The 15,697-nt window shown below is 42.0% G+C and overlaps 1 protein-coding gene across 2 annotated transcripts in view; it reads right to left on the bottom strand.

Annotated features, from left to right (window-relative positions):
* Positions 1–9,180: 9,180 nt before the first annotated feature.
* Positions 9,181–15,697, bottom strand: part of RNEE/G (RNAse E/G-like protein) — a 56,060-nt gene continuing 49,543 nt past the window's right edge. Inside the window, exons 9-11 of one of the 2 annotated variants that reach the window (XM_086529994.1) lie at positions 10,234–10,353; positions 9,765–9,911; positions 9,181–9,694 (exon numbers count right to left, since the gene is read on the bottom strand). In XM_086529994.1, coding sequence (XP_086386120.1) covers positions 9,551–9,694; positions 9,765–9,911; positions 10,234–10,353 — 411 coding nt within the window. In that variant the 3' untranslated portion in view covers positions 9,181–9,550. Of the gene's footprint in view, positions 9,695–9,764; positions 9,912–10,233; positions 10,362–15,697 lie in introns of those variants that run through there. The other variant, XR_015190363.1, reaches the window with a different exon arrangement.

Below are 15,697 nucleotides of genomic sequence, written 5' to 3' on the forward strand. Positions count from 1 at the left end.
CCCCCCCCCCTCTCTCTCTCTCTCACACACACACACACACACAGTGATATAACTTCTTTTTACTTACTTTACTCATTCTCCTCTCAAGGCTTAGTTACCTTTTGATCCTTGATATGCTTGATTCTAACATTTTTTGATAATAAAATTACCCCTGGGAGTAGTGCTTGTCTTGAATATGTAGCTCCTCTTCGTTTTAGGTCTAGAAATTAACCTTACACCGTTTTATATGGCTTTGCCATCAGGAGACACCTCTCATGCATTTTTGGCCTCTTGAAATGAGTCTACCCATAACCCGTAGAATCTCATATGCCTTATTGGTGATTTGACATAGACTAAAAGCCTTTATAGATATGTTCTCTTATGGTAATTATTCCCTACCTGACTCACTTCTCTCCATGAAATAAAAACCCCTTATGAAGCTTTTCGGTATTAAAGAATCTTACCCTTGAGTAATTAAAAAGTAACACCCTTTCAAAAGTACCTCGTATATAAACAAACCTTAAACTTGGGAAGGGATGACTTGTGGGATTTCCATCTTTCTATTATTTGATGATTTATGAAGCCCGACATTAGCTTGATTTTGGTTTGGAGTGATATGACTGGAAGGGAAGACCATTGAAGTTGAATTCTTATGTGAACTCACTTCATACTTTTTAAAGAGACAAGGGATTGCATTGTCGGCTTCTTTAGCATTGGAATTGACTTTCAAATCGTGGGTACTTTGAGATCAATTAAATGGATAATAGTGACTGATGTGATATAATTTAGTTTCTAGTTTGACTACTCTTGAGATTGGATGGAAGAGTTGAGCAGTGTGGTTACTATGTTTCTTCTTTCAATGGTAATTAGTAAAGAAATATGGTAGTTGTCTCCTTGGATTGGTGAGCATTATAATGCACTATGTGGAGCATGCATAAACTAGGCACACGGTGGTAGAATGTGGCCTTGGCCATCAAGAAAAATAAGCTCCCTTCAATTGAGCATATTTTCCTGCAGAGATGTCCATGGTGTTTTGTTGCCAACCTTCTTCAAGCTCGAATAATTGCAAGTTCTTATAGCATTCAAGTTCACTTATCCCTAGGCATACTCCCCATTTTTTTCTTGTTTTGCAAACAATGCTGCTAAACAAATATTATAAAATTCTAGCAGTGTCATTTGGCATTCTAATGCATTAGGGAGCATGTGTAAACTAGGTGCATGAAGCCAGAATGTTATCTTGGCCATTTGGCAAAATAAACTCCCTTCAATGGACCATATTTGCCTATGGAGATGTGTTCCCCATTTACTCTTCATGACCCAACATTACTACTAAACAAGTACATGCAAAATTACATCGATCTTCTTGGATTGTTGGGTATTGTAATGCATTACATAGCTGAAGTCGCGGAGCGCGGAGCGGAGCGTGGATCGACTCACACACACACACACACACACAGATACACAGAGATCTTACACAATACGCAGAGAATTCATTTGAAGGGTTATCTCCCAAAACCTTATTATCCAAAAAGTATAAGTGAGTATATACAAAGAGTTAGTGATAAGTGAGTTAGGCAGGCGGCCGACCATATCCATATAAGAGGCCACTTGGGCTTTAATCCCAACAACCTCCCACTTAAAGTCCAATGTGGCACTTTAAGTAACTGTAAATCTATGAACATAAATGTACAAAGATTTACATGGCTGCCATCTATCCAATGCCCAATAACTCACGACAATGCACAAAGCCCTCTCATGGAAGTCCCTTTGTGAGTAGATCAGCAGGATTGTCCTTGGTGTGGATCTTCAGCAGTTGTATCTGCTTGTCTTCAAGTACTTCCCTAATGAAGTGATATTTCACATCAATATGCTTAGTCTTCGAATGGAACACTGGATTCTTTGCCAATTGTATAGCACTTTGACTATCACAATATAACTCTGGCATTTCTACTTTGATTCCCAAGTCTGCTACCAATCTACCAAGCCAAATATCCTCTTTGCATGCCTCATTTGCTGCAACATACTCAGTTTCTGCAGTAGACTGCGTAACACAATCTTGTAATCGAGATCGCCATGATATGGCACCTCCATCCAATGTAAAGACATAGCCTGATGTAGATCTCCTCTTATCCAAGTCTCCTGCATAATCTGAGTCAGTGTATCCTCTGACACTCAAATCCTGACTACCATAGCATATGCGCATACTCTTTGTATGTTTTAAGTATCTCATGATACCTTTCACTGCCTCCCAATGTTTCTTGTCGGGATTTGACATATATCTACTAACCACTCCCATTGCAAATGCAATATCCGGACGTGTAGCAATCATTGCATACATCAAACTACCCACTGTAGACGCATATGGAATCTTATCCATTTCAGCCTTTTCTTCCTCAGACACAGGACAATCTTGTTTGCTAAGTTTCACGTATGGTGGCAATGGAACACTCAATGCCTTTCCCTTCTCCATATTGAAACGTTGCAAAACCTTGTCAATATACTCTGTTTGAGATAACCAAATCAACTTCTTTGATCTGTCTCTCTCAATGCGCATACCAAGTATATGACTTGCCTCACCCATGTCTTTCATGTCAAATGATTTTTCCATCTTTGACTTCAAAGCTGAAATTTCTTCCAAGTGTTTGCCAGCAATCAACATGTCATCCACATTCAAAATAAGGATCAGCCAACTGCCATCCTTAGCCTTCTTTGTATATAGACAGTGATCGAGCTCACTACGTTTGTAACCTTGAGAAAGCATAAACTGGTGGAACTTATGGTACCATGCCCTCGGTGATTTTTTAAAGCCATAAAGACTTTTTAACAACTGGCATACCAAATCTTCCTTGCCTTTCTCAACAAACCCTTCTGGCTGCTGCATGTAAATTTCCACATCTAAATCACCATGCAAGAACGCTGTCTTGACATCCATTTGGTGCAACACCAAATCCAATATAGTAACCAATGCAAGAAAGCATCTCAATGTAGTCATCTTGACCACTGGAGAGAAGACTTCATCAAAGTCAATGCCTTGTTCTTTCTTAAAGCCCTTGGCAACAAGCCTTGCTTTGTACTTTGGCTGATTATCATGAGCGGTGATCTTATACCTGTAAACCCATTTACAAGGTAGAGCCTTTTTGCCCTGTGGTAATTTAACCAGCTTCCATGTCTGGTTTTTATGCAGAGCTGTCATCTCTGACTGCATGGCCAACTATCATTTTTTCGAGTCAACCACTTGTAATGCTTCCTTGTAACAAGATGGTTCTCCGCAATCTGTGAGCATGACATAATTTAGAGATGGCACATAACGATCAGGTGGTTTGGAGACACGCTCAGAACGTCTCACCACGATTGATTCTGCCTCTCTAGCCACTATAGGTTGTTCCTGAGCCTGACAATGCTGTCTTGCTATGCTAGCACTAGGTCCATCTTCCCTGAAGACAACTCTTCTTATCTCCTCTGTCTTCGCTGGCTTAGCGTGAAACTTGGCTTCAATTAAATGCACATCATTGCTACGAATAAGCTTTCTGGACTCAGGATCCCAAAGCCGATAACCCATCTCGTCCGATTCTCCGTAGCCAAGAAATATACACTTCTTTCTCTTTGGTTCTAACTTATTCATGAACTCCTTGTTCTAACTTATTCATGAACTCCTTAGGAATATGGCTATAAGCTTCACAACCAAAGACTCTGAGATGCTTATACGAAGGTTCCTTGCATGTCCATAGCATCTCGGCCACTACACTCTTATCCAAAACCCTACTAGGAGACCTGTTGATCAAATGGACTGTTGTAGCCACTGCTTCCGCCCGAAATCCATCAGGCAACTCAGCATTTGACAACATGCTTCTGACCTTCTCTTGTATGGTCCTATTCATACGTCCTGCAATCCCATTCTGTGAGGATTATATGGTGCAGTAAGTTCTCGCTTAATCCCTTTTGCTTCACAAAAGTCTTGAAAAGCTTTGGAAACGTACTCTCCACCATTATCAGTTCTCAAGCACTTCAGTTTCTGATCACTTTGATTCTCCACAAGCTGCAAGAATGTCTTAAAGACCTTGAGCACCTCATCCTTGTGCTTCAAGAAGTAAACCCATACTTTGCGAGAATAGTCATCTATGAATGTACAAAAGTACGTTGCTCCCCCTAGTGACAAACTAAGCATTGGTCCGCATAGATCACTGTACACAAGAGCTAACCGCTCGTCCCTACGATTCCTCTTTGATCTGTGCGGTTCCTGTGTTTGCTTACCATAAGCACAATGCTCACAAAACTCGAAATCTTGAAATGAAAAGCTAGGCAAATAACCATAATGACAAAGTATTTCCATTCCTCTTTTTGACATATGTCCCAGCCTACGATGCCACAGTGACACACTTGCTGCTCAATCACATTGATTACATGGTTTTTAACCTCTGAAACATGTAAAGTGTACAGAGTTCCTGACTTGCTGCCATGTGCTACAGTCATCGAACCTTTGGAGATCTTCCAAGCGTTGTTCCAAAAAACTGCCACATAACCCGCATCATCCAACTTCCCTGTACTGATCAAGCTCTTTCGGATTGCTGGAACATGTCTAACATTCTTGAGCCATAAAGAAGATCCATTCTGAAACTTCAACTGCACATCTTCCACTCCAAGTATGTCACAAATCTGCTCATTGCCAAGTGTGATATAATCTTTAGTAGCCACGTATGATGTAAACCACTCTTTGTGCGGAGAAACATATAAAGATGCCCCTGAGTTGATAATCCAATCACTCATAGCATGTCCATTCTCTGCAGTCAAGAAAACAGAATCAAGATTGCTTGTGAGGAAGATGTCACCAACTGCTATACCAGAATCACTGTCTGAACCAGATCTTGTGACATTCACCTCTTCAATCTTCACTGAACTCTTCTTTTCATCTTGCTCAAAACTCTTTGTTTTGCCTTTTTCTTGTTTCCACTTCGTACAATCTCTCTTCATGTGACCCTTCTTGCCACAATGGTAGCATTCTATGTCATCCTTTGACTTCGAGTCACGAGACTTACTTCGGTTTTGTGCCTTCTTCTCTTTAGACTGTTGTCTCCCTCGAACGACCAAAGCACTATTGCCTTTGCCTTTGTCAATGTTCTTCCTATTCACTTCCTCTGTGAGAAAGCTGCCTTCTACATTGGCACTTGTAAGACCTTCTGGCGCGACAGAATTACTTAACGTTGTACGAAAAGTATCCCAACAGTCTGGCAAAGTGATTAAGAGAAACATAGCCTTCACTGAATCTGGAAAGACTATCTCCTGTGTTGTTAACTGGCTGAAATTGTGTGAAATTAATTGAGATGATTTGACATAGCTGTCCCTTCCTTCATCTTCAAATCCACCAATTTCTTGAGCCAGTAAATCTGAGAAGCAGCACTTTGTTTCTCGTACTTACCACATAGCTTTTGCCATACGCCGTACGGTGTAGTCTCTTCTGCTACGTTGAAGTAAACATTTTCTGTCAGTGTCAGCATGATTGTGGAACAAGCTAACTCGTCAAGCTCTTCCCACTCATCTTCAGCCATACCTTCTGCTCTCTCCCCTTTGAGCTTCAGTGGCTTCACTTGTTTTTTCTGCACCAAAACCTGTCAAATCTGCTTCTTCCAGAATGGAAAGTTTGTGTCATCCAGCTTCTTTATGTTGTAAAGAGTCTCACTTTGAGAAGATGCCATATCTGCCAAACTGTTTACTTCTGGGAAAAATCCTACAGAGTTTCCCCTGTAAAGTGGCCTCTGTACACAGTAAACAAGCTGTAAACAACAAGCTGAACACCTCTCCTCAGGAACTGTCAGTAATTTGAAAAATTTTGACAGAGTCTCCCCTGTAAACAGAGCTCTGGGAACCAAAAGATAGCTCAAAAAACAATCATAAATAGCTGACCAATGACAAATCTGAAAATCTCTGTAATATGCTATCCTGTAAGCATGCACTGTCTCCTGTCTGGGCAATGAAAAAACTTGTATCTGTCTCAAGACTGAACCCTGAACAATGCCTCAACGGCCTGACGCATAAGATGCAATCCAGTGTCTACACAAAGTGATACATCCTATGGGATAAAAGTCGCCGAAGAGGATGCGTGTACAGGGGAACTCCAGCAACCTAGTACACCTCACACTGGGTAACCCAGACCCCAGTGCTTGGCTTCAAAAAACCTCAAACGACTCTCACAGATGGCTCAACAAACTGCCCAGAACTAGCATACATCCTACAATAGAACAATCACTGTCCTATGACCGCTACGGCGGTTTGTCTGCTAGCGTGACTCACAACTAGCAGACCCACAATCATAGTACATCAATCTGCAATACATACCAGTGGTGTCAAGCCGTCGTATGGGCACACCTCCCCTAGAACTTGGCAAGCACAAAAAGTAGCAATGCAGACTGCAATATATATATCTGATGAAATATATGTGTACCTGGTCTATAGATGATGCTTTGAAGACGAATGAGTGATGTATGTCGATGCCGATATTGGTGCCGACCACCTCCTGCTTGCCAATCTACACAAGACAAGTTTCTTTGCGATTGAAACCTATCTTCTGATGTAGTGCTCAGAATGAAATTCTAAGGGCATAAACGGCTTCAAAAGGGGGATAAAACCCCAGGCTGCCTGCTTCACCTGCTGGAAATACTCCCGGAATGCCGAGTGTGAATTTCCAAGCTCCGGATCCGAAATCTGCCTGAAAAGTGCGCGCGCGCGATTATGCAAATCCGCACTGAACCAAGCTCTGATACCAATTGAAGTCATAGAGCGGAGCGTGGATCGACTCTCACACACACAGAGAGATACATAGAGATCTTACACAGTACGCAGAGAATTCATTTGAAGGGTTATCTCCCAAAACCTTATTATCCACAAAAGTATAAGTGAGTATATACAAAGAGTTAGTGATAAGTGAGTTAAGCGGACGGTCGACCATATCCATATAAGAGGCCACTTGCGCTTTAATCCCAACTATAGCATACGTAAACTAGATACATGGTGAGAAAAGGTAGTCGTGGTTGTACCTCAAAAGGAGGACGAATTCCAAAGATCGAGCAAGAATTTTTGAGCGAAGAAAAAATCGAGCAAATCCCACAAACCAAAGAGAGGAGCTTATGTAGCAATAGCAAATTTATTACACTTTTGTTAGCACACCATAGTTGCTAAGAGAAGTTATCCAAAAGATACTTTCATATTAGGAATTGAAAGAAAATTTATTATTTTTCCTAATATGACACTTCATCCGCTATGGTTCAACCCAAGCGACATATGGGTGAGGGTGTGTGGGAACAATCCCATAAAACCAAAAAAAAAAAATCTCAATAAGAGACGCACAAAACAATAAACTAGCACATTTTGAATCATGACTTTGGATGCTTGAGGATCACTGTACGTAAGATATCGATTAGAGCTCTCATCTTTTACAAGGAGAGGGTGTTCATCACTCTCTCTCTCTCTCTCTCTCTCTCTCTCTCTCTCTCCTTCCCCCCTTGAAATGATACATGAAATAGAGATCCAAGATACATATAATAAGTAGCATAGGGCCAAACACTAACTCTTTGTGACAAGGATAAATGTCATTTATATTCATGCTTACGACATGCCCTCAATAACTTTGTCCTCCACTACCCTCGGGACTAAGTGACACAAGCATGGGAGGGTAGGATCTACAATGGAACATTGTGGGCCGTAGATCCCAGTGGCAGCGCCGAAAGTAATATAGGGTACCCGAGATTACTTTCGTACCCTAGATTACTTTCGGCCGTCGCCCTTGTGCATACATGTTTTAAGTAAATTAGGGCCCCCACGTTTCAAAGCGCGTGCATGGCGTAGTGTTTAAGGTATGTGCCTCTCATGGGTGAGGTAACGGGTTCAAAATCCACGCCCGCGAAAGGGGGCACCCTGGATTACTTTCAAAACATGGATACCCTAGATTACTTTTTACAAAAGTAATCTAGGCTACCAACATTCCAGATCTACGGTCCACAATCCCTCGGCCATAGATCCCACCCTCCCATGCCCGTGCCACTTAGTCCCAAGGCTCCACTATCGTATAACGGTGTCTTCACAAGTGCTCTCTCTCTCTCTCTCTCTCTCTCTCATTCATTTTACTACTCTAATCAAGCCAAACATAATGAAGGCTACCTTTCTGATGACATCGAACCAAAAAAAGCAACCAAGACCTATATTATCTCTCGTCTGAAGATCCACGATTACGTTCCATGTCTATAGCATGGATGTGGATAAAGGAAATGTCCACCTCAAAGTTCCTCCATCTCTCTCAAGAAAACATTGAATTATCTGTTTAACTAAAGATGGCTTCCAAAGGTATAGAAGTTCCAACTCTTGCAAACACACATTTTCTTAAACGTGTGCGCAAGAGAGTATATGAGCAACAACCACATTACCTGATTCTGTGGTGATGCCCTCAATGCTCATCCTTTTGGTACTCCCATTTGCTACTATTTTAGTGAATATAAACATTGCGCTATTGTCAATCATCTCCTCCTTCAATGAAAGTGAAATGCATGATTTCACTAGCTGCATTATTGGCTTGGCACTCGATACACTATCTGTGACATACAAAGGTTCTCTCTCTCTCTCTCTCTCTCTCTCTCTCTCTCTAAGTGTGGTATAACCTTTCTATCACCCAAGTGTGGTAGATTGGTTATGCCATTTCCCTCTTAAATAAGAGGTCTTGAGTTCAACCCTCCTCATCTACTAGACCTTTAAGGTCTCTTGGGATAGTTTCCTACGACCTTAAAACTCTCTTCTTCTTCTTCTTTTCTCTCTCTCTCTCTCTCTCTCTCTCTCTCTCTCTCTCTCACACACACACACACACACACACACATGCACACCATCTCAAGGGTAGAATCCAAACCCCTCCAAAACAATCCGCAGCTCAACAGAATGTTTTCAAGGGGTTTCTTAATAAGTTCCTCTTGGAATAACTCGAAGGTCCGAGGATCAAGAGACTCGCAACTTGACAGCGATGGGCAGGAACTTGAAGATTCAATGGAGAAACGATCTCATGAAAAATTACATCTGAAAAAGTAGATCATTTTTTGAGATCTCTTTTTCACAATTTGTCATAGATTTATAGTTTATGGTAGTCAGGCTAACGTTTGGGAAAGTTTGAAACTTGACTTTTTAACTAGTTATACCACATTTGAAAGTATATTAGTTGGATGTCACAGAAACATTAAAGTCTTTTTTTTTGCTTTTGTCCCATATTGCAAATTAAAGCGTTAAATGCCCCCCGCCCCCTTATTTTACAGTTGACGGGAATCTTCAAAACGACGAAGAATTTTACCAATTAAGAAAAAAAGAAACTAAATTTTGCATCCAACCCCTTTTGCATCGATGGAGACTGGATAATGCTCAACTAATAGAACCCTCAGAGAATCAAAATTTCTGCTACAGCCACATTCAGACAGGCCGATGTTGGATATTTAGATCCTTGATGACTAGACTGTCTTCTGGAATACTAAAAAGAAGTCGCCACTAGTCTCCGCTCCGCTCCTGCTGAAATAAGCTCTCAAGCGGAGAGGAGAGCTACAAAACTGTGTCACGTTCTGGAGGTTGCACCTTTCTTCCCCCCACCACCTTTGCGCAATGTCCGTTGCTGCTGTGCACTTCGAGAGGCTTGCTTCTCATTCTCCAGCTTTAATTCAATCAGCTCAAACGATCCCCTGCTCATATCTCTCCCAACCTACCAATCAATCAAACTGGTAAGAGATCACGCACATGTAGGAATGAAGACTTGACTTAAGAGTACTGACCTTCAAGATGATGTAAACCTTGAGAGAGCTACTTAGCTGAGCTGTGCGCTGCTTCCTTGTCAGGAATTCAAACATAACTGCATCAACGCGGAGTAGCACTTTCTTCCATGTTCGTCCCTCGAAATGTATGTTTTCAGTATGATTAGCCTATACAACAAAATGACAATCAACAACATCATTTGTAGCTACATCCTTGATTACCTGTGCTATATTGCATTGGGAGAAAAAGCTTCTGAATCAATCAAGAACTCACTACCATGAGAAGAATTGCACGAAGGAATACTGAACTAATAAATTCAACTCACAATGTGAGACCTTATGATGTCATGGGACCCTAACACTGCTTTGACCAACAACAGACACACACACCACCACACCCCCCCCCCCCCCCCCCCCCAACCAAACAGCTTCAATACAGCATTATCACGGTAAAACATGTAAAGATGCCATTTGGTGAGAACATCTGTACCACAAGGCGAAGTATTGCTCGTTCGATTTTGGAAAAGGTTGTCTCCAATGCTTCCACACGCCCCGTTCCATGGCAACAAGAGCAAGGATCACTAATCATGAAGGACACACTTGGTCGAACCTGTAAAACTTGTATAAGCAATTATTTGTCACCATTTAGGACAAATGCATTCATAAACACAACTCCATATACACACCAACATGCTCCAAACAAAGAACACGTCCACCACCAGAAATCAACCTAGCATTCCTGCCAAGCCTTGGACCCCTGCTATCACAGGGATAGGAGAATGAAGTGACATCCTCAAACATAGTATATGCACTCTTCTAGGGAACCAACGTGCGGTTTGGGGGGGAGGGGTGTGTGTGTGTGTTTAAAAGAGAAGACTGGCACAGCCGTTGTGGAATTCCCACAGTTGCCAAGAGACCCATTTCTTCCATGAGATATCTTAGGGGAACGTTTTTGAAAGCTAGCATTTATTTACTATTTGAAGTTTCAAGTCACAAGCCATGTGTTCACACATAATACACCTCGATCATATCTTACTCTCAGATGTTGTGCAATGTGCGTAATCATTTAGTATCCATGTAGATATGTCAACATTTATCTTGAAACCTCTCGGGTGGCGTTTTAGACAAGGAGCAAAACAGTCCTAACATTCTGAAACCACGTTTTGCAATAAAGTTCGTTTCCATACGGGAAACGGATATGGAGGGAGTACGTTTCATGTTCAAGGGTTTAGACATACGAGACACCAAATTTATTTGGAGAAACACAAATGATTGTAGATGGCAGGCACGTGTTACTATAGTCTTGAAACAACTCGAAATTCCATCATCATTAACACCCTCATAAACCTCATTAGCTTGAAATTATTCTTGCCAATTTTGGTCAAGTATGACATCATTTTCCAGACAGGTATGAAAACAAATTTACATGCGGGCATGGTTCAGCTAACCATATGAGTACGGTTGCAACTTTGTTTTGAAACTCCACATCTCGAAACTCCATGGCTACCATGGGAATTCCCTAAAAGGGTCCATCATGCACCCATCCAATGCCATAGTAGCCATGGAGTTTCAAAACGGGAGTTGCCACGTCCAACGTGATGATGAGTGAGTACGGTGCTGATGTGGCAGTATGGACCCGCATGCTACCTTTTGTCTTCAATCTTTGAAAGCGCTAGACTTTTTGGGCACCAGGCTTTTGGCCCTTGGGGCACCAGTTTTTTATAGTCATTGCTTTTCGGACCTACCTACATCTAAAAGAGAGCCTACGGGGTTGGGGCCACTCTTGCAGTTTTGTGCATGTTTGCAAGAGTGCGGAGTGTCACAAGTTTGTGGCACAACAAGAGGCTTAGGTCACCTTGCTCCATAGGGCTACATCAAGTCACTGTGGGTTCCATCTGAAAGGCTTCAAGATATAGTTGCAATAGCTGAGGTGAATCAACCAATTCACCCTCTTCCATCCATTTAGCATCCAAAGATGGATAGTTCTTGAACTTCACCAAATAGCGTCTTGCAACCTTTCCTCTAACCTTCCTTTGCTTATGTGCCAATATTTGTTCGGGAACAAGAATCTTGTCCAAATCAAAGGAGGGGCTGTCCCATTGCGTGGGGAGCCCTTGGGACACACGTAGACGCGTTCACTCCGCTAAAAAAGATCCAAAACAGAGAATTACAGCCTGCTGTGTTTTTCTGCAGGTTTAGGGTTTGGCTCCTAAACTGAAAAGAACACCGGGGAGCCTCGAGAAGGCCTTGGCATGCTTAGACAGGGGTTTGGGCTCTTGGCAGTGGCAAAACAGGGAATTACAATGCGCTGAATTTCTGTTACAGCTCACCAGAAAGCTTCTAAATTGCGAGGGAATCTGTCCTAAACATGCGCTTTTGACCGACAGGAGTTTTGGCGTCGTTAAGCTGCCGAAATCGACCTGCAATTTCAGCCCTCGCCAGGTTTGGACAGCTTTGTGAGACTTTAATCTACATGTCCGGATCCTCTTCTTAATTGAATTAAGAAATACCAAAAGGGGCGCCACTCTTTGGGACCTACACGATGTTCTTCCTGTGCGCAGTGACATTCTAGTCGCTGGAAGCTGACATGAAAAGCATTATGTATTTTCCAGCCTTCTAGTAGCTTCAACTTGCAAGCTGAATTGCTGATCTTTTCTGACATTTGAAAAGGACCATAATATCGCATATTGACCTTTGGAAACAAACGTTCCTTGCCTTTTTTTTTTCTTAACCTGGCCTTTTCAAAGCGCAAAAGTATCCAATCACCAACTGAAAATACAAGTTCACGACGGTGACGATCATGAGCTTTCTTTTGCTTAGCCTAAGACTTCTCCAGAGCAATCTTTATCTTCCTATATATTTCATCCATATCTTGCATATATTTGTCTGCCTCAAATATCTTGTCCTTAGTTTGCAAAATGGGTGGGACTTTCTTTCCTCCTTCCACAATCTCGAATGGTGCCTTACCTATTGAAATCTCGAATGGTGCCTTACCTATTGATGTATGCACAATGTTATTGTAAGCATATTCAACCAATGGGAGATGGTGTTCCCAAGTTGCCTTGTGCTCTGACACAAAACATTTGAGCAAATCTAGCACAGTAGAATTTGTCTCTTCTGATTGTCTATCAATTTGTGGATGAAACGAAGATGAGAACTTTAGCGTAATGCCCATGTTACCAAACAATGCCTTCGAGAAAAGACTCGTCATACGTGGATCCCTGTCCTCACTGACAATTGACTTAGGCATCCCGTGATACTTAAAGATATTGCTCATGAATATCTTGACCATGTGTTCTGGCTTTATTTTCTTCCTAACAGGATTAAAATTGGCTTGCTTATTGAACTTACAAATGACAGTCCAAACTCCATCATTGCTTGTTTGCGTTCTTAGAAGATAAAAGATGAAGTCCATCGATATGCTTTCCCATGGCCTATCAGGGATCAGTAATGCCTGTGCCTGTCAAATTTGACTTTCCAGCATACTAAGCATAATCTTACAAATGTGCACACATCTTGATGTAAAGCTAGCCAATAGAAGAATGCATCAACCCCTTTAACTGTCGCATCAAATCCACGATACCCATTGACCGTAACTGTTTAGTAAGGCATAACTTTCCATGCATCATGAGAAAGTCATTCTTCAGCATATAGTGCTCATGATGTTGCCCATCAACAAGCTAATCATAGATCCTTGCAAAATATGAATCTTCAACATGTTGTGTCTTCATTGTGTCCAATTCACAATGGTAGGGAAATTGACACTGTGTAAAAACACCAATCTGTCTTCGAAACCGAGAGGAGTGCGGAAATCTGCAAATCTTTAACTGTTGAATTCTGACTCTATGTCGGTGACGATATCGATGGCGATGATGCGACGACAACGGGCTGAAAATGCAGATGCTGAAATCTGCGTTTTCCGGGCTGAATCTGTAAACTTCAATGGATCTGACCGTGTGGTGAGGATCTGCTGCGGGATGGTGAGATCTGTGAGGATCGAGACTTGCTCTGCGGTGTCTATGTGTTGAAACTTGAAAACGCTCGTCTAGATCTGAGTTCTGTCTTCGCGATGAATCTGCAAAACGCTAAGCTTGCTCGCTAATCCAAAAACGCCGGCTGAAATCTGTGTCCTACTGTGGAGAACTGCTAACGCTAGGGCTGATCTGTTGTCTTTCTATTTCCGGGGCTGATCTGAATGCAAACGCCAGGGCTGGTCTTCAATGCAAAAACGCTAGCTCTCTACTGATGCAGAAACACTACGTCTGCTGATTGGGGGGGTCCTGCTGAGAAGGTGCCTATTGAATCGAAGTTCCTGCTTCCTCTTCTGCCAGAAAGTGCTAGCGCTAGGTTTCTTATGTATTGGCTTAGTGAATTTGCCCTACCTAGTTCCCAACAAAAGTCACTTAAAAATAATAAGTGAAAAATGTCAAAAATAGGGGAAATAGGTCTATGCACTGTAAAAATGCTCCTGATGGGTTCTGATAGAAACCTGATGATCATGTTGTGTGCAACCAGGGGATATGCATCTACTCTAAGTGTCTGGACATGCACGGTCTGCGAACAGACTCACAAAAGTGCCAGAACACTTCCTAAGCTAGGCTAACTGAACCCCTGTCATGAAGTAGCATGTCCACGTACACATAGGATTAGATGTGCACGTGACATCCCCTCCTTTTCAAAGTGAGGTACTGGTACCGAACTGTATGGCGTCGAGGGAGATCGCCAACAGCGTCTAGAATCCTGGAAAAGACTCTTCGCCGGCCCACTCTGATACGTGGGTCATGCGATACTTGAACTTCATAAAGGTCTGCAACGCTTGCTTGTTTGGGCCGCGGCAAAAGCGACACAAAGTCTTTTATGGCTCCTTCAATGCTTCAATACTCATGCGTCTACCTTCTTCAAGAATCTCCCAGGATGAAAATTCCTGAAACCACTTCCAACACAAAAACATGAACATAGCCATTCCACGTAAAATGACTGGAAAATTTCTAGTCTTCCTAAAAAACTGTGCATGCAATGTAGATGAACATAGAGACGGAGTGCCAAACCGTTCATCGAACACACGCAAACAATGGAATCGAACCTTGACATTTTGATCTAAATCAATCTAACTGTGGCAAAACACAATGGAAATGCCGATGCTTGATGCTCAATCCTTCTTGTGCTCTTTCTAATACTGTGTCATGCCAAGGAAGAGACATGGAATGTGAATTCCTTGAAGGCAAACATTTCATCTTTTCATGAGTAATCCGCATACATCCGTGGTCATCGTACAATATGTCATGCCTATGAAAAGGGATCACATAAGAAAATACAAGAAAGCATCACGAATGAAACACTCCAACAATGCGTGCCGATTAATCATTTGAACACATAATACTTCCAGTGGGGGTGCTTTGAAACTCGACTCGAGAGCCAAGATCGATTCTTCGTGAGAGATCGAAACTTCCTGAGGGGGTTCTTTGGACCTCCACTCGAGAGCCAAGATCGGTTCTCCGTGATTGATCGAATCTGCAATGAGGTTAGCTTCACTAGAAAAAGTATCAACTAAACCATCATCCTTGTGAACAATCACATCTTTATCATGCAAATCATCATGCTTTTCTTCATTATCATTCAAATCATTATCATGTAATTCATCATTCTTATCATTATCATCCAAATCATCATGCAAATCTTGTGTGTCGAGCTTTGGAAAAAAAGAGACTGAGAGAGTCTCCTGCTCCTGATTCTGTTCAAACTGCACTTGCACAATAGAAAAAAGTCACAACAACTCTTTCATGTGTTGGTCGCTCATCGCTTTTCTTGCTTCATTCTCGCGTTCGAATTCTGCTTTTCTTTCTGCTTGTCTTTCTTCGCGCTCACGATCCAATTCGGCTTGTCTTACTTTGGCTTCCAAGCGTGCTGTCATTCTTTGTTCGTATTTCTCCTTTCTTTCTTCGGCCGCCAAGCGC

The sequence above is a fragment of the Adiantum capillus-veneris genome, chromosome 15 (assembly GCF_014529385.1).
Source record: "Adiantum capillus-veneris isolate H3 chromosome 15, ASM1452938v2, whole genome shotgun sequence".
NCBI classification, from domain to species: Eukaryota; Viridiplantae; Streptophyta; class Polypodiopsida; order Polypodiales; family Pteridaceae; genus Adiantum; species Adiantum capillus-veneris.